The sequence below is a fragment of the Pezoporus flaviventris genome, unplaced genomic scaffold (genome assembly GCF_033815535.1).
Source record: "Pezoporus flaviventris isolate CSIRO_AGI_PZ_B2104156 unplaced genomic scaffold, CSIRO_AGI_Pfla_v1 ptg000031l, whole genome shotgun sequence".
NCBI lineage: Eukaryota > Metazoa > Chordata > Aves > Psittaciformes > Psittacidae > Pezoporus > Pezoporus flaviventris.
The window spans coordinates 50,260,734-50,281,168 of record NW_026892579.1 but is presented as its reverse complement, the minus strand read 5'-3'; the positions used below and the strand labels follow the sequence as shown (position 1 = coordinate 50,281,168).

At 39.9% G+C, this 20,435-nt stretch overlaps 1 protein-coding gene across 3 annotated transcripts in view; it reads right to left on the bottom strand.

Moving 5' to 3' along the window:
• The window catches only part of RCAN2 (regulator of calcineurin 2), a 73,818-nt gene that overhangs the window by 27,110 nt on the left and 26,273 nt on the right, over positions 1-20,435 (bottom strand). The window contains exon 1 of one of the 3 annotated variants that reach the window (XM_061461005.1): positions 12,768-13,197. The exons of the other annotated variants lie outside the window; for them this stretch is intronic. Within the exon in view, the coding sequence (XP_061316989.1) occupies positions 12,768-12,854 (87 nt within the window). The 5' untranslated portion in view covers positions 12,855-13,197. Of the gene's footprint in view, positions 1-12,767; positions 13,198-20,435 lie in introns of those variants that run through there. 3 annotated transcript variants of the gene reach the window in all.

Sequence of the window (20,435 nt, the reverse complement as noted above, 5' to 3'; positions counted from 1 at the left end):
ACTACTAGACAGAGTATAGGCAAGGGCATTTGAGTCTTACAGTGATTTAATTGTTTTATTAGGCAGATGGAAGAAACCCCAGGGTGAAAAAGCAAATATTCCTGACCAAACTGCTCCCATGTCATTTTTCAACCAACTGGATAATTTCCAATTGGCACAGATTTTCTTTAGAAACAAGAACTGGAAAATATACTAATCCTATCTTACAGCTAAAAACAGCACTGCTCTTCATCAAAATCATTTTCATTTCCTGATGTGAAAAATTTATCAGTAACAGCATGATATTAAAAAGATACTGGACTGGCATCATGAAACTGAAGCCACTCATCATAGACACTGCCCTCTTACTGATTGCTCTGGATAGCAGCAAGCCCAGTGACTGGCGAGCAGAGTGGTAACTGCATGAATTTTTACTCATTTTATGAAAAGTAAAAAAAGTAGGACATATAAAAATAATTAGTACCCTGTAGCGTCCAGTTTCTTGCCCTGTGGCACTTTTTCACGCTGCCTCTGTGTCAAAGAATGGTGCGTGCCTTGCAAATGCCATCATGGGAGTCTATAATGTGTTTATCTGCAGTGTCGGAGGCAAATGTGTAAACTTGAGAAGTCTGGCTTTGAGGACAGTGAGATTTTAAAGCCCTGAACTTTGGTGCAATTAGATTCTAAGTGACATGAGAAGACATGGGAATATCAATTTTAGGGGAACTAGTCAGTCAAAATAATAGAATCACAGAATAGCTCGGGTAGGAAAGGACCTCAAAGCGCACCCAGTTCCAACTCCCCCTGCCATGGGCAGGGACACCTTCCACTAGACCAGGTTGCTCCAAGTCCTATCCAACCTGGCCTTGAACACTGCCAGGGATGAAACAGCCACAGCTTCTTTGGGCAACCTGTGTCAGTGCGTCACCACCCTCACAGTAAAGAACTTCTTCCTAATATCTAATGTAAATCTACCTAAATCTAAAATAAAGGGAAGCAACCTGTTCGCTACTGAGGTTACATCTTCCAGACCACTCAGCCTCACGCATGGACTACACCTGCAAATCACTACGTTGCAGAAGCAGTGCCAACTGTAGCCTTAAGAACAGAATTTACACTTTTCAATTCAATTGAAATTGAAAATTGTGTACCTAATAAGTTTGGGATACTAATATATATTATTAAGGACAAATCTCAACTATGAGTGAAAATTTCATCCTAGAAGTCCCTCAGCAGAGCCCACAGACTCTCTAAGGGACACTCAAATCAGAAACACAGTAGATATGGACTTCCTACATATATAAACCTTTAATCTGATGGAAAACATTTAGGGAAGAATAACCTTATCTATAGGAAAGGTACCTTCCTATAGATAAGTGGTCTCAAAATATAGTAGCTCAATATATTGAATATCTGCAGCTATTATCAGCCACTCCATTTTAGACACCAGTGCACACTCCTATTAATTATCTTTTTACCACATTTATAACAACTATTTATTCCCAAAGTAAATTCTCTTTATCCAAGACCTTTTCTTTATAAAATACTTAAGGTTCCTTTGCTCTGCTTCTGGTTCACTATAAAACCACATGAACTATAAAACAGAATAATATAGTTAAAGCTTTAGCAGAAATTTTAGCAAACACTGAGCCAATGACACTAAAAAATATTCTGTATTGTTGTTTCCTAGGATGCAGTATGCATTGAGTACTCTTTTGTTTCAGGACTGCCACTTTATGCCAAGCAAATGCTTTTATTCAGCAACACTTAGTGAAACCAAACTCCTTTCACTAGCCCAGGAAATATCTCACTAATCTGGGAGTTAAAATTTTGGGCAGGTAGTTTAAATCACTACAGTTTTATCAGTCTAGTTATCTGCTACAAAAGCAAGATATAGATATCTGAGCATGTTTCATTTTTATTCATTTATTTAAAGAATTCAGACAAAAATGCATCAACCTTCCAAACCTCTAAAAATAAGTACGCCAATAATTTACTGCTAGTATAAGCAGCATACTTATTACTGTTATGGCCCAGTGTTTGGCATTGTTCCCAGCTGTTGTGATTAATAAGAATTCTGTTTAATTCAGTGATTCTCAGATTATGGTTCAAGGACTAGCAGTCACTTGCAGAAAGCTTCCTGGTTGCACAGCCCTGGAATTCCTCTAATATAATCAGGTGTTTCTAAAGATAAAGGTACTTACTACCTTTCACACTTCAGTGGTTTTCTTCTTAGGATCTGTGAACAAGATGGCAACATGAAATCTCATTTTTAGACAAAAAACGTTCATCTGTAAAGTACAACCAGCCTCAAGAGACAAACATTGCACTAGCACTGGCCAGCTTACTTAAACTGACCCGCAGCCACATTAGCACAGAACCCAAACCAGGAAACCACCACTCAACAGGATTAATGCACCCAAGAAATCACAACAATATTCACAACTTGAGAGCTTTCAGTCAGCTTGACAACATGGCCAGAAAGCAGCAGGTCAAGGGAGGTGATTCTGCCCCTCTACTCTACTCTCATGAGACCCCACCTGCAATACCGCATCCAGCTCTGGGGGTCTCAGCACAAGAGGGACATGGACCTATCGCAGAGTCCAGCAGAGGCCAAGATGATCAGAGGGCTGGAACTTCCAAAGTACTTACAAACTTACTTCCAAAATTTAAGTCAGATAAAATTTCTATAATTTTCCAGACCCTTCCCCTCCTCCATTCAAACAGAAATGCTATTTCTTTCTAACAGCAGTCTCTCTGTAACCTATGAATTCTCAAAGATAATTTCAAATGGTAGCAAGATTATTTCAACTGTATACTAAAGCATTCTTTGGTAGATTTTATCAGGTCCTGTACACTTGAACAACTGTCTTATCTCTGCATTTTTAGCAGTTTATCTCTGCTCTGGCCGCTACTAGGGTTGGGTTTTTTCTATTAATTTAGCTGCTTATTAGTAAAGCAGTTTATATAACACTGTTCATTATGCATCTTGCTGTTAATGGATTTGCACATTGTTTTCCTCTCACTTTTTCTGCATCACCAGACTTTCCTTGTTCCTATTTAAATCCTCAGTTAATTGAAATCGATTTTGTAATTTTGCCCACTTGGTTTTCACTTTATATATAAAACCTTAAACTGCTGTAAAGCAAAAGTCGTATCTGATCTAGCCACAACAGTCTCCTAATGTATGTCCCATCTGTCCTTTGCATCAGGACAGATAATCCCATTATGCATTCAACAGTGTCTCCTTAAACGCTAGCTCCCATGCACTCCTCAATCTCAGATAATCATCTTAGGAGACAGTATTTACCAGCTCCATAAAGGTGCTGAAAATGACTTTTTAAAACATAATAATTTTCCTTTCATCCGATCTCAGACTCTTCATTTCAAAAGCTTGCTTCAAAATAACTTTCAGTGAAAGTACTTGACATTATTAATTTCTTAATTGCCAAGATCAAAATCAAGAATCAAATACAAATTAGCTACCTCCACTTGCTGAAAAGAGCGTGCCCAGAACATTCCTTCCTGTTTGGCTACTTCCAACAATTCAGAAATTACTGAGTTTTATTTCTAGTATCATCTACCACAATGGGCAGAAACAAGGGAAAAAACACCCTTCCTTCTTGCATTTTAGAAGGATCCAGCAGAAAGCAAGACAGAGAAGGTCATGATTCTATGATAAGGTAGGAATAAGATATATTAAAAGGGCAAAGATTTTTTTTTTTGTAGGGTTTACAAAATAGTTTCTGTCTTACACATGCATATGTAGCTGAGTCTTTAATTCCTTGTAAGACATACAACAACAACAAGTTTTGAGGAGGAAGCTGAGAACAGCAGTAACCCACAGTAACAGTTCACAAAGGGATTTTGTTATGTGGAGGTGGAATGGAAGCCTGTGGAATGTTTCAGGACAGCAGAAAGCTGTCAAGATTAATGTACCTAAGGTTTCAATGATGCCAACACCTGACTGGTGACAGCTTTTGTCACGAAGTCCTCCTTTTCTTGACCACCGAGTTTTGTCAGCATCTTGTGTCAGCTTCCGCTCTCAAAATCCTTAAATCATTCCACTACACCATAAGAAGTCAAAGTCATCTGTTCTTGCCTTGGTCTTCCATTGAGCATTCTTTTTTTTTGTCAATTCTCCATCCATCCTAACTTCTCTGCCTCTGCCATCACTCAATCATAAGGCCTGCCACAACCGACCTCCCTGCCACAAGAGTGTTCTCCATTCTTGGTCTTGCACCACAGAGGCACTTTTGAAGGGGGGAAAAAAAACCTATCATCATACAGGCTTCCCTCCTCTGAAACTTCTTCCTCATTTCAGCCACCTTTTTAAATGACCAACTGCTTTCCTTCTCCCTCAGGTTAAAACCACAGCTCAGAGGACTTCCACCTATCACCTGCTCCTTAAAGATAAGTGCTTCTTTTAATGCTCCTCTTAGAGGGAGAAAGGCAATTTCTGATGGTGGGTTGATTTTGGGTTTAGGTTTGGGTTGGTTTTGGTTTGGTTTGTTTTTATCAGCAAATAAAATAATAACGCCCAAAACAAAATACACACACCCCAAACAAACAATACCCAGTTAAAAAGGGCACCTGTCAAACCAACAGCTACAGAGAAGTGGTGCTTAAAACAAATTTCCCAGTATAGTTCTAACTATTTAGACAACGCAAAAGTCTGTATTCTGATTGGTTATTGGTTTTCCCTGAGAAACATGGAAAAGCAATCAATACTGAAGGTTCCCAGGCAAGAGAATACACACCAAAGGATGATGAATACTTGAAGCTGGTAAACCTGGAATAAGACTTATACAGCAAATGAAACAATCATAATCTTATCTCCTCCATAAATGGAATTTCATTTCACGAGAGGATCAGCAGTTCTTTTACTACAGTTTGTTCATCTGCCTGCACACCGGCATGTCCAACCTACATGAATACAAGGACAAATAAGATTTTGCAAGGTTACCACTGCTCTGGGCATGACATGGGTATAACACAGCAGAGCTCACCACAATGCTTGATTCAGCTGTTTGAGTGCCTCCACCTTTTATGGCCAGCGTATCAAGATTACTCACCACAATATATGAAGCAGACGGATACCTCTGCAAGCGACAAATTGAGCTGAAGAAATTACTGCATACAGCTGCCTGTTGATCCTGCTCTGAGCCAACAGGTTCACTGTGTTTCCCAGCTCAGTGATTGTTATTTCAACAGATAGGACTATCTGGTGCTGCAAAACTGGAGGATTTTTCATGCTGCAGTACATTTCTCTGCCAAATGTGAAGCCATGCTGCAAGATAAAGTCCATCTCTCCATCCAGATGCTGTCATAACCTCAGGCAGATTCTGAAAGGCAGCAAGGTTGGACCAGTTTCAACCCCTCTCTTCCCTTCCCAAAACAGACAGTAACTAAGCAAGGCTCCTTGTTGTCTGGCTAATGTCTACAGCTCGAACAGCATTTGAGGTTGAACATCTACAGAACCTGATACATTCTAATCCACTTTCCTAATCAGAAAACTTACTTCCTGGTTCCTTAGTTCTCCGTCTGTAAATGAGAACACTTGGAACTTTCTTTGTACAACACCACTTTGAAGTTTTTCACAACTCTGGGAGTACAGAACAGACAGACTGCCATAGAGATGCTGCTGCACGCCCCCCCCCCCAGCTCTGCAGTGTGCCGTGCAAAGGTCCCGCAAGGACAACGGGGCTGTTGACTGCTTCAGAGCTGCAACAACCAAGGGCTTCTCCTTGATTCAGCACCAACAGAAATTCCTACTGGGGGCAGTTAAATGCCTCACAAGAACACTGATGCTGTGAGAAGATGACCTGTGCTTTCAGGAATTAACATGAACAAAGCAGAAATCAGCCTGAATTATAGAGGGAAAGCATAGGCTGGAAACAAACTCAATGGCTTCATGTGCATTTTAGAACCACTGTCAATGAGGAAAAAAAAGGGAGAAGTTTGTGTTTGGCCTGAAAAAAAACCCTGCATATATAATATCCTATACTGAGGGCAGCTAAGCTGTCATAGAATCATAGTTAGAGCTGGAAAGGAACTTAAGCTCATCTAGTTCCAACTCCGCTGCAAGTATTAGAAGCAGCAACTGAGGCTCAAATCTATGATCTACACCAAAGAAGAGTCAAGACTCAACACTAAGAAGTCAATAAAAACAGTTACTTTAAGGAGGGTTAGACAGTAGAGACTCAGAAGTCTCCCATGGAGAAATTTGAATTCAGTTGGCATTTAGAAGAGGGTGCACACTGCCAGCCATGTCAATGGGGAAACATTCAGAAGTCCACGCACAGAGTGCTGGCACCACTATAAATAGGTGGAAGGAAAACACAGAATCCTGTAGCAACTGAGCACTGACTAGAGACTGAGCTTGGCAAGTTTCTGGACCTCAGCAGCTTGTGTGTTAGTCAAAGGTCTGATAAACTGCGGCACTCTTCTTGTTCATCATCTCTTCACCAAGGAAGAATTACTGCTTGAGATCACACTGTCATGGTTGTTTGCATTCTAGCATATGATCAGATAATATCTTCCAAAGCAAATATGTTGTTTAGCACATGAATGGTCAAAACTAAGTAGATTATTTAATGCCTTTGGCAGAATCACTCCTAGAAAATATTAAAGAACTGTCCAATCACAAAGCACAGCCATTAGTCTATGTGCAAAATAATGCATTAAAGAGATACACATAATAAGGTTGGTGCAGACCTCTGCCCCAAAACTTGAAAATTCTTTCAGTATCAAAGTTTAGATCACGCTATGAAGCAGCCAACGGTATCAGCAAAGCTTGAGACAAAACACTGCACATACACATTACCTGCAGAGATGAATGAGGCTATCCACTAGGGACATGAAAACAATGTGTCTCTGAAATGCTGTTTTTAAGAAAACCACAAAGAATTTGGGTATTTCACCTCTATAGGCTCTACTGGGAATTCTAAACAAAATAATTGCCTAAAAAACTCAGTATCACACTTGCATGTGTATTAAAAGTACCTCAATCTATAGCTGTACTGATTAATTCCTAAAATCTGCTGAAGAAAATCATCATCTCTTTATTGCTCCTTACATAGGTTGGGCCATTTATCAGCATAATTGCAAGCTCCCTCTTACCTTATTACCTGCCTTGGATTAATGCTGCATGTTCTAGCAATGCATTCTAGCTGTTACTTATTTTCATTTGATGACAAATTGCTGATTGTCTTGTTATCCTTATGAAAGGAAATATCTTCATGTGCCTTCCAACAGAAAGGAGGATAAAAAGAATATAAAAACCTCTGACTTGTTCTGCTGTTCACTGTTAGTATTAAAAGGGTGAAGAATGAGAAACAAAGCATGCCATATTCACAGGTGTGTAAGCACCTGCAGCTGCAACTGACCTCCAGTGAAACAGCAGCATTCCCTTCTGAATCAAGAAAAAAGCAAATACAAATAACTGGAGGTAAAAAAAAGCAAATACCAGTAACTGAAGGTTAAAAAAACAAATACAAATCACTGAAGGTTAAAAAGGCAAATAGAAATAACTGAAGGTAAGCCTAAAGGCACACCATGACACTTAGAAGTCTAACAACTGTATTACTTCTTCTTTGGAGATTTCTTAAGGAGTTCACTTGCCTTCACATGGGGCTGTTAGAAAGACAAAGGCAAAGACCAATCTACTCCTGTTAACACTGGTTTCTAGCAGTGCTTCAGTCTGCAGCAGCACTGGGTGCATGAGCCCCAGGTTTGCTGGCTCAGAGTCTCTGGGCACTGACACTGAAGCTGTGCAGCAGGGTCTATGTGCTGGAAACAGAACTACATCTGGGAAGCTATGAAGACCAGAGTAAACAGGGCTACCACAACACTGAAAGCAAAAGGTATCTCTCTGGACAGGGACCTGCTTATTTAAGTCCTAAATATTTCTGTTGCTTTTGAAATTTTTTCTTATTTAGAATATAGTAACTACTATGAGATACATATATATAGAGAGAGACATTACAAACCTCTTAAAGGTGGTATCTTTTATCTTTCTAACACCCTTATTCTACATCAGTTATATCAACATTACAGCTTTTTGAAGGCTAGAAAAAGAGGTTATACTTTGCTCTCCAAACCAAACAGTCCTATTTTAAAAGCATTATTACAGGTGGAGTAAATGAGCAAGAAAGCTAAATGTTTTCATTCTTCCTCTTTGTTACTTACTCTAGATGAAGACAGACAGTAAGCAGAGATCAAAAGACATACATATCTATTTCTCAAGCAGAACTACTGGATCTTGAAGATTTCACAGATGCAACATTATTTGCAAATAGAAAGAACTATCAAGTGCAGGAAATACTAACAGAAATTTTAAAGCAATCCTTTCAAGCCATCAGGGTATTTTCTGTAGTCATGCCGCTGTTTGATTTCCTCCTTATGCTCCCAGTCTATGGAGTCTTACTGAGCAACAGTCTTCCCACAAATCAAGCTCATGTGACTAAGCAGAAGAACCTGCAGAAAAGAAACCCTGAAACTTTCACAAGAAGTCATGATGTTTGCCACTGGGCAGCTGGCAGCATCCAGAGGGGTAGCAACACCCCTCCAGCTTGCTTCACATGACTCTAATCTTCGAGCACTTGAACTTTAAACCTCAGAACATCTTTATGAATGAGCCATTTTCACAAATTGGAGGGTTTTGTAAGTGGAGAGCAAAACCCACAAGAACTTAGCATGTTTTTGCCCTCTAGACTCAGAGGTTTAGATACAATATCACCCTGTTAAACCTCTTAAAGGCAACTGCAGGGCAATGACTGATCTCCAAACCATCCATCCCAAACAACTAGCGTTATCAGTGTGCTCACCAGAGTGTCTGAACTGAATAATGAGTTTACAGATTGACAGACATTCCACTCCAACTGGAATTAATCCTCCAAAGCAATAAAGTCACCACAGTGAAACTATTTCTCCTATTCCCTTTTGCTGCCTGGCTCATGTCCACATTGTTTTTCCCCTGCATTAAGATAATGGTCCTATCCACATTACTTTACATTATTCTCTTCAGATACAAATTCAATCGGTCTAGATCATAAATATTTCTTCTCTGTTACAGTAGTGCCTTGTAGCCCCAGTCATACCTTGATGCCAAGAGGAACAGTGCATATGAACTGAAGAGAGAACATGAATTATGAATAATATATGACTATCTTACTTAGAGTAAGAAGTATGAGTTTAAATTCTCTTCCACAAGTTTCAGTGATGTCTGTAATTTCTCTATTAGAAATAAACAAGATATTCATTAATTGCTTGCTTATGTAACAAAGATCATTACATAAAATTATCACCTAGAGGCACTGACAGAAGAATTGTAATTATCCAGGTGAACTTCAAAGCAGAACTGCACTTTTTGAGCTCTATGGTTGCCTTCTCACCTCTGCTGTTCCCGATACACAAGCCCGATACAGTTAGCAGCATGTTGATTAGCCTGACCCTATTTTGAGATTATAGAACGCAATTCAAAGCATCAGCTGATCAAAACCAGAAGGCCTGCTGGATGAATTCATGGATGGTAAACCAATGGTGTCAGTGCTGCAGGCCAGCTGCCAGTTTCAGGGCATCCAAACAAGCATGTGTTTCCTGAAAGGATGAGCCATTCCCAGTGCTGAAACTAGAAAGCTTTGCCTTCAGTACTAAGTAATCACTCACAGGCCAAATGGAGGAAAAGAGTATTTCTGAGCTGTATGTCAGATGCTAAGAGCCTACAGAATAAGGTCACTTCCACAGGTGGAAAAGCATTAAGACAAGCCATTCAACTCTGCCCCAAGCCCTGTGCCAAGCAGCAGGTGTTGCTTCTCTGTGTGAGAATCCTCCAGCACTTCTCTTGAAGAGTAGCAAATACAAGGAATGACCATTGCCATCTGCTGTGAGAGCTCCTGCTCCACAGCCCCAACACAAACCCTGCTCTTCCAGCACAGGTCTGGCAAATGGGGCAGCTCCTCTCCAGCCACCCACCATAAGCAGGACAGTGGTGGCTCAGTACAGCCAGCATCTTTCTCTGGAGCCCCACATCAGTTCTAAACCTACATTGAAATGAAAGCCATCTATGCTGCAGGCAAATCTAAACCACAATCCTTGCTCACATTAGAAAAGTACTTCTACAGTGCTAATAGCTCATTTTAGGAAATCTCATCAAACAACACATGTATCATGAAATCCTTAATACATATGTTCTACCACTGAAGGAACATTTCCTTCGCACTGCCAGAAGGTTCTCTACAAAAACAACTTTCCCCTGCATGAAGAGCTGTATAGCAGAAGACAACTGGAAGGACAATAGCCTAGATTTCAGTTTCCAGTAGTACTTGTGCCTCCCAGTTGGCCGGCAAAAGGGCTGGGCAGAGCAGTACTCACAGAATCATAGAATGGTTTGGGTTGGAAAGGACCTCAAGATCATTTAGTTCCAACCCCCCTGCCATGGGCAGGGACTCCTCACACTAGGTCACATCGCCCAAGCCTCATGGGAGAACAGAGGAAGGGGAGATGGCAGGATTGATGTGCTTGCTTTTGCTCTTTTACTTCAGTTTCCACATCCATCTCTTCTCAGAAACAGCCTCCTTCCTTTTCAAACTTAAAGCTTGATGTTCTCTTTATCCTGCCAAAGCCAACACAAACATTATCATATTGACTGTGACCATTCTGTCAACAAAAACCCAACATCTTGAAGTGAACCCCTTTTGCAGTCAAATAAAACCACTGTATTTTGCTGCAGTTCTCCTAGGAGTGAGCAAAGAGCAGCAGATGTCTCCACCTTTGGATTATCAGTAGCGCTGAAACTTTTACAAAGGGGATGCTACACTACAGCCTGCTGTGTAGCAACTGGGGCTGAGAGCAGGGCTGGCAAGGCTCGAGCACGGGCAGCAGGCGTGCTGCGGCAGCACTGCATGCAGCCTCCTGCAGTCGAGTTTGGGCACAACTAAGTGAAAATTAGTCTGCAGTGAGCTGTGGGTCACCAAGGACAGGCTGCTTCTAGCATCTAAGCCAAACAACTTCAAAGTAGGCTTTGCGTCTAAGCTGCACTGCAGTCTGCAGTGAAGTCCCCATTGGAAAAGTACCCAAAGTCTTTGCACTCAACATTTTAATTCAGACATCAGTAAAAAAAAAGAAAAATATAAAGGCAGTTTTAACTATAAGTAATGAAAAGGATTACAATTTCTGTAATGTCTCTGTAACCCTTTTGTTCTCTTTTACCTGTGTTCCTGGGCCACACTTTCCAAATGCTGCAGCTTAAATCAGGCTCCTCTAAGTCTAACCAAAGTCCATGGAAGGCTTTCTGCTGATTTCATGGAAACCAAAACTTTGCTTTTTCATTGCTACTGTCATAAATAAGGATACAAGAGATCACTACAACTCTAACATCTGGCATAGTCTTATGTTGAATGTCGACATGTCACTAAAAGACAGTTGCTCCAGATACAAACTCATCACAACACAGACGTAACACCTAAATAAAAATATATATATATGTTCTTAAGGAAGAATTAAAAAAAAAAAAAAAAAGGAATAAGCAGACAAACATTTTACTACTTCAAAACACTACAGAAAACATGTCCCACTGCAGGCAAGGCTGCTCACCTGAACCATTCCTCTGAATTACTCTCTATTTCATCTATTCATCTATTTCATCATTCCTCTGAATTTCATCTCTAAATGCAGTTTTAAACTGTTAAGAAGAAGCTTTTTAAATTAAGAAGAATCTCTTGCTGGCAACACAAAAGCATCTGTACAAAGTACACATGACAGCACCTGGTAACAAATTAACAGGGAAATAAACCCCATACTGATCTCTTGCAAATAAAAGTGGTGTTATTTCCAGATACTTCCATTAGCTTCAATGTTTGACTCAGAATTAAACAGCACAGGGATTCAAAATTTGACCTCCAATTAAATCCTTTTCTTCCCTGTTCCATTTTTTGAATACTAAGAGCAATCAGATTAGGAACTAGCGTTGTCTGTATCTTTGTCCTTTAAATAAACTGCTGGATATCACTGTATTATGCCTATGAGCTCTTTCAGATGATCTTTGAAAAGCATACTTAATATTTCTCTTTCAAACTTAATTTGCAGTGATTTTCTTGCAGCAATATGAGAATAAAAGAAGATGATAATTGATTTCAACAGTAAGCAATTACACAGGATGACTTTTCTATGGCAAATGTCTAATTAAGAGACAATTAAGAGCCCACCTTATCAAGCCTTTAAGCATCGCTTCTGAGGTATTCATAAGATGCGCAAGATGCACAACTTTCTGTATTCTGTTATATTGCAAATTCACCAAAATACTGGCTCCAAACTTTTAACCCCTCACAAAAAATTTATACTTGGACACATGATCTGGATCTGAAGGGAAGAAACAGCTTCTGTTCAACTGAGAGAAAATATGTGAAGATTATGAACATTGATAAATAACATCAGTGGCAAGGCTGACACTGGGCTAAAAATATCTCACCAAAAGTAACAATGAATGTTTTTTTATGAGTATGAAACATGCATATACACAGATGTCAGTTATATAACCCATTTCTTATATCATTAAAGAGTAAACACCAGCCTATTCTTTCAGCTTATGAAAACACAGTAAAAAGCAGGCACATTTCTCTCACATATTCCTCTCCCCTAATTAACAGATTTTTTTTTAACTGCGTGACTTTTACTACTGCAGCAGAATCACATCTGCCTCCTTAGTCTGAATTGCTACATACAAATGCCTATTGCTCCCAAAGGCTTTTCTAAGAAGCGTCTGTAACAAAAGAATTGTAGGCGCATACCTTAACCTCTTGGTTGGCAAAAACCTCCACATCAACCCCACAGGCAACCAGAGTGGAGATATCACAGTCCATGCTACGGGCTGGCATCCCCCTCTGTTGTACACAGAGTTAGGCAACCTCGGAGTTACAAATGATTAGAAGAAAAAAACCAAATCTTCACGTCAGTATAGCAGTTGTACAGTCCAAGATCCTGTTTCAATGCTGACAAGAACTGCAAGCTTCCGACACAAGCTCTTTGCACTTAACTGAGTTGCTCCTTGCTTTTCCCCCGTACACCCACCAACTGAGCAGGCACAGCATAGTAACAGCGCTATTCCATCTCTCATGGCAATGACATCACCACAAAGACTGACATAATCTAAATCTATTTTTTTCAACCCTTTTATCTCTAGGCAGCACAGCGGATCAAATTGAACATGATTATGTGCTAAATCTGAACTCAGACTAAATCAATTCAAGCAGCGTTCACTGGCAACTGAGTCATAGCTGTTGTTTCAGCTGAGTGCTTATGTTGGCAAAAAAGATTGCCTGACGCTGAAAGGTCCGCTCGGAGTGTAAATTAACCCGGCATTTAGAGCCACTAAGCTCAAGGTAATGTTTGTTATACTGCAAAACCTACAGCAGCATACTAATAAAAAACCCTCAAAGAAACAACCAGCAAACCCCCTAGCATTCTGTTTTTAATAGCTCTAACTCCTCTTTTTTAGTAATGCACACTTTATAACCCCACACATGAGATCATCATGGTCCTGTCATCAGGAGTGATCAACATACTGCAAATGTGATCCCAGTGCTTAGATATACAAGTTGAACTGTGACTCATCTTCAGAAAGATCAGAGGCATGTACGTGTGTGATTTGGTAGTCAATAGCCCTTCAAAGAACAGAACATGAAAATTTCCCTTGAAAATAGGACTTTGCACTAGGCAAACCTTTATACCATCTGTCCTTAGAGCTGCTCCTCCATGAAGGTAACAGTATTCAACTGAAAGAAACAGATTTAGAAGGGGAAGATGTTTTACACCTGCTGACTCAGTGGTCTGTTTATTCTTTGCCATTTTATTTTTTAATGATAGAAATAAAATACCTACAAATTCAGGAATTATAAAGTTGATCTTTATACCAGACTTCACTATTTTTTTCAGAAGCACAGAATCACAGAATGGTTTGGGCTGGAAGGGACCTTCATGACCATTCAGTCCCTGCCCCCTGCAATGAGCAGGGACACCCTCCCCTAGACCAGGTTGCTCCAAGCTCCATCCAACCTGGCCTGGAACACTTTCAGGGATGAAGCAACCACAGCTTTTCTGGGCAACCTGTGCCAGTGCCTGACCACCCTCACGGTAAAGAACTTCTTCCTAATATCTAATCTAAAGCTCTCCTCTTTCAGTTTAAAGCCATTCCCCTTTGTCCTATACCTGCAGGCCCTTGCCAAAAGTCCCTCTCCAGGTTTCTTGTTGGGCTCTTTAAGCACTGGAAGTTGCTCCAAAGTCCCCCTGGAGCCTTCTCTTTTCCAGACTGAACAAGCCCAGCTCTCTCAGCCTGTCCCCATAGCAGAGGTGCTCCAGCCCTGAGGATCTCTGTGGCCTCCTCTGGACTCGCTCAAGCAGGTCCACATCCCTCTTGTGTTGGGGGCCCCAGAGCTCTAATGTTTTATTTTGTGATCCATAAATTACTTTTAATTGTTGCAAGCCTAGAGATGACATTTTTTCCTAAATCAGATTAACAGGTGGAATTAAAATATTTAACTATTGATACAAACCTAGCAGCAGCACCTAGCTCAATGTAAGAGGCTGTTCTGCTCAACTCTGTTTCACTGACAGATACTGCAGCTTTTTTACCATGGTTCTGTGATGCTGCCCATAGTTTGCTACTGATACTTTTAACTAGGCTGCCTAAAACTGTATCAGGTACGTATGCTGAACTGTGGTCAGTTTGGGCTGCAGACTACCACACCCTTAATGAACTTCAAAATCAAGACATGTGGAGAAAATATATCAAATTCTTCGCATCAAAACTGTGCATTCAGACACCTAAAACAGAAGTGGCTCCAGAGCAGACTCAAGCCACCCAGCTTCTTTCCTTACTCTTTTTGCCAGCACTGTAACTGGTAAGTGTGGGGAATCCCAGAGCAGGTGATAACAGAACAACTTTTGTGGAGTAACCCACCCTTCACCCGTCCGAGCTGGCAGTAGGGTTAGATGCGGATACAGAAAGGCTGAGATCTCTTATCAGAACATTCTTTTCCAAGTTCTGTTAAATTAATTTCCCACTTTTTATCTTGCTTTTTTAGTAGCCCCCTCACCAGTGATCACAAACTAAGATCCAGAACCAGGACACAAACACATCGCAGCAATAATGGTGTTACAAACCAAGAATATACCAGTCAACAGCCATGGACAGGGCAGTACAAGGCAGCAAGTTAATACGGTTTATCAAGATAATCAACTGTTTTGCACACCAGCAACTTAATCACTGTCAAGCTTTTTCATAAACCACAGGAAAAGAAAGAAATTTGAAGTTAACATTTTTGTGTATGTTTAGAGGAACTTTTATTTGCATATTTGAATCACAGAATACCACATCATAAGGAATCTCAAGGATCATCTGGTAGCAACCTTTCTTGGCAAAGTATGGCCCAGACTAGATGTCCCAGCACCCTGTCCAGCTGAATCATTAAAGTGTCCAGTGCTGGGGAATCCACCACTTCCCTGGGGAGATTATTCCAATGGCTGATTGTTCTCATTGTGAAAATTTTTCCTCTTGTGTCCAACCAGAGTTTCCTAAGGAGTAACTTGGGCTAGTCACCCCTTGTCTTCTCCATGGGACTCCTTGGAAAAAAGGGAGTTTTCATCTTCTTTGTAGTCACTCTTTAAATACTGGAACATGGTGACAAGGTCTCCCCTGCACCTTCTTTTCTCAAGGCTAAACAAACCCAGCTCTCTTAGCCTTTCCTCACAAAGGAGGCTTCCTAGTCCTTTGGTCAGCAATATCTGAGTATTGCATATACATGATATTATAGAAAAAAAAAAAGCCCTAAAAATGCCCGATTGAAGCTCCAAGTGGGCAGGATTAGAAAAATCATGAGATTTTTCATGAGAAGTTAGTAAGCAGTTATCAAAGGCCTTGAAGGAATCAGTGAAAGCAAAGACAAGTCACATATATCTGAGCCTAATGAAAAGTTTAGCAGAAATGAACCAACAGGATGAAAAGCTGAAACAAATGTTTGAAAAAGATCAAGAATGACATGGTGGGGATCATTTAAGATCTAGAACAGCATCTGAAGTGATGCTTGTCCTAAGTATGGTTTCATAGCAGTGATGGAAAAAAGATCTTACAGTACAGAGCTACACTGAACAGTTCCATCAGAATTTATTTCATTTTTTCATTTTTAAAACTGTCACCTATCGATTTCAATTGCCTATCTCCTTAACCTTCTTATGAAAACTGGTATGCAGTATGCAAACTGACCTGTTCCACATCATCATCATTCTTGTATGTCTACTTTCATCTTCAAAACAGAAACACTGAAATTTTCCCACTCCATCTGAGTAAAGAAACTGTACTGAGATCACAATTACTTTTCATGTCTAGTTTCTTCTTGCCTAAGCACAACCTATTTTTTCCCGAGCTCACTAGGCTATTTTAGTGAGCTCTTTAGAGAGACAACCTATTTGGATTTTCTTCTTGAAAACAATGGTTAAATAGCAGAAGAACTCTGCAGAGTGTTTGCACTTTAACTTATGTCTTTCAATATACATTATATTCTGTTTATTACTACTCATTTCTCATTTGAAATCAAGACATAATCCTATGGGAGATTTTTTATCAGAGCACTCTACAATTCCATATTGTGTCATCTAAGGTTAATAAAAATAATAATATCAGATTAATAAGTTTTTCACTATGAGGGTGCTGAGGCACTGGCAGAAGGTGCCCAGAGAAGCTGTGGCTGCCGCATCCCTGGCAGTTTTCAAGGTCAGGTTGGATGGGGCTTGGAGCAACCTGATCTAGTGGAAGGTGTCCCTGCCCATGGCAAGGGGTTGGAACTGAATGATCTTGAAGGTTCCTTCCAACCCAAACCATTCTATGAGTCTATGATAATTTAAAATTGATTGAGTGCTTTCTCCACATCATGAGACTTCGCTTTCAATCAAATTTAAAGAAAGATTCTTCTAAAAAAAAAAATAAATCTCAAATCAGGTTCTATATGGTCTTGCTAAATTCAATTCACCCAATTTGCAAGAAAAAATAAAGCCATATTTCATGCATACTTTAAAGTATCACATTCAATAAACAGAAATTGCTATAGACACACATGCACTTCAACATACACATAGAACTCTTTCAGTAGGTTCTCCAGATCACAAACTGCTGCAAATCACAGCTTTTGTACTAACACGTGCATAAGAAAGCCACAGTCTTTTTGGCACACGCTAAGCCAGAGGATTTGTGGATCACATGTATACCTCAAGGCTTCACCTGGAAGTTAAAGGCTAGACAATATATGGAATATTAATACTGACAACTACAAGCCAGTATTTTCCTTCCAAGAAAACAGTTGGTGCTGAGGACCCAACATCAACTGTATACCTATTTCAAGAGGAATTATTTTAGGCTAGTTCTAGTATGCCCTGTGGACTGGTATACAGCAGCAGCCCAGCAGACAGAATCCTGGAGGTTTCCTCTGGTTGAGGTTCATCTGAAGGGAACCCACATACAAAGCACTCTGCGATGTGAGCCAAAGCACAGATGGTGGAAGGCCGTTTTAGAAGAAAATTACCTGAACTAGAACGCTAATACAAGTGCATCCGAAAGTACATAACTCTACTGCTGTTCCCTACCAATTTTATATTGGGCTTAAGACTATGACCACTAGTTCTGAGAATGGAGAGAGAGCAGAGAGTTTTGAGCAGTCATTCAGAAGTTTCTGAATTCATTTCAGGTTTTGTCCAGAGTAACAAATTAAAAGGGCTCTATTCACTATATAAGAATATCCCAGGGGAGCAAATTTAAGAGCAATTGAGACCCACTTGTATATGTAGGCTGAGTATGGAAATACCAAGTTTTTACAGTGCTGTGTATAGCCATCAAGTAGGGTAGAACACAGAATACTACTGATTAAACATAATTCTGGGTGGTATTTACTCTTGTGAAGGCACAAGAACTAAAGTCATCCCATAGCATCACTTGACTCTCTGATGATCAACACTGATGATGATCATGTCTTATACTTGAATCAGCAATCCACTTCCAAAAGGCAAAAAGTTCCCCATATCAGAAGGAAAATAAGTCATGCTGTTCCAGCAAGGGACAATCTTGCATTCTGGATTTGTACAGTGCCTGGGATAACACAGTCGTAATGTATAACCTTTACCCTGGTGCATGGAGCTTTTGTTTTTCTACAGCGTTAATACAGTTGCAGCTGTGTCTCAGCTCGAGACATATAAATAGGACTACAGATTTGAGGCTTTTCAAGCTCAATTGTCAAGTTATTAAAATAACTTGTGCAAAATCCTGACCCTCCTTTTGCAAGCAAAATACTGCTTAGCCTTAGGGAAACTTCACTGTCTAGACTTCACAGTAACATCAGCCACATTGTAAACAAAAATACCAGCTGAATTCAGAAGCAAACGTGACATTTTTTGTTCACCTGATGAAGCTTGTGCTCATCATTACTAGTAATAGATTAATTATTTCTGTAGCAGTTCTGCTTGCAGGTGCAAACCGTATTAAGGGGCTGTATAAATCCCAAACAACAAAAAGAACCCCTTCATCAATGACCCCTTGACACCTGAGAGAAACACCATGAATGGCTTCACATTATGCCCAACTTATATGTTTTTAATTATGAACATCTTAATTGATCTCATTCAGCCAACTACACAAGTCAGAAGTATTTAAACCAGGCTCCCTTACGCACTTGCGCTAGGAATACACTTTTACAAATATAATCCTATTTTCTAACAGAATTATGGAGGATAAATACTTCTAAAAACCCACAAAAACTTGGTAACATAAGAGACAGGCCTGAAAAAAGCCCAGGAAAAAGGTTCTCCCAATGTCTGTGTCTGCAGCAGAAGATAAGAAAGGCCAGGCACACACATTCTTCAGGAGCAAAGTTAGCTCCTTCAAAGAGGTCTTTCATAAAGACTTTAACAGAATCTGGAGTACTGAAGACTGCATAGGGTTCAGCTCAGCCACAGAAGGAAAAAGAACATGCACAACTATTTCTTTGCTTATGGCAGTGAGCATTGACTCATGCTCAAGTAGATTACCCTCAAAAGGACAGAAGTAACAGATAAACCCAGCGAGACGAATGCACAAGCAGCACATCAGACTGCTGGGCCAACAACTGGGAACTGAGGGGAGGGAGGTCCTCTCATCTCTAGCCACCCTGCAGATTATGTTCTGATTTATGAAAGGGTGAACAATTGGCACTCTGAAGACACAATTCAGAGAGAGACGTCTGAACGCAAATGAGGGAGATTTGAAAGCAAATGAGATAAAACAGATTACTTAATGCTATGAGCTAGAATTAACAAACTAGATAAACACACTGTTACCTGGAAGTAACATTCCCACTCTATATTCCCAAACAGAACTGTCATTAAATATTATGTTGTTAAATTATGCCTCTTTTTTTCAACAACATTGTGAGGGTTTTAACTCTTGGTGTATACCCTTTTTAATAGATGGAAAAGCCTGAAGATTCCATTAATATCCACTAGCAAACTTCTCCAAGAGAGGAGTCAAAAGCTGAAACAATAGTGTGTTAAGCCAGAGGATGCCTATCTGCCCCAACTTACTTATTCCTAGGTTCTAAATTACTATCCAAACTTCCTGAATTTTCAGAGGCCATGGGACACAGCAGTACCACAGATATAAAATAAGGCACCTACAGCATCTCTGAACCACCCATCCCCTGAAGATGAACTATACATTAAATAAAATACTTTTCAGATAGAAAATTTAACTGGCATTTACAGTGAAGAAGGAACAATGAATTATCCAACAGCTACAAAAGCACTGACTTCTCCAAGTTGAGTTTGACCCCCAAAGGTGAAGTTTCTGTAAATCCTAAATTGGCAACAAGTGTGGAAAAAAGGACTTGGATTCATCCCTTCTCATTACAAATAATCATTCCCGTGGGTTGAAGATTTTTAGAGACAGAGAATTTTAGCCATAGTAAAAAAGAAAATGGAAGTTTAATTAAACTTAGAATAACCCTAAATCAATAAATTCCTCATGCATGCAGAGAAAATCCCTAGCTGAACCATGCCTTGGCTGGCCTTGATTTTTTTGAAAGGTAACTTTTCTACATTGTGTTGATATTTTGTGTTTCTGTAGGCAATAACTTTCTGTTAGTCACGCTTCTAGATCTTAGATCCGAGGGTCCAAGACTTATAAAATAAAATAAACCATAAACATTATGAAGGATTTCTCCCTCCTTTAATAAGGATAATATTAAGCACCTCAAAGACCCACATACGCTAATGTGAGAATACTTCAGTGCCTGAATAAATGACTATGTCGTTTAGGCAACATCATTTTGCTGTCTCATTTAGCTACACACGAGTTTCAACTCTGAGTCAGAAGTGTTCAATTACTTTAACATAGCAGCATCATTCATGGTCCTTAGCTTCCAAGTATATGCAGGGAGGCGTGA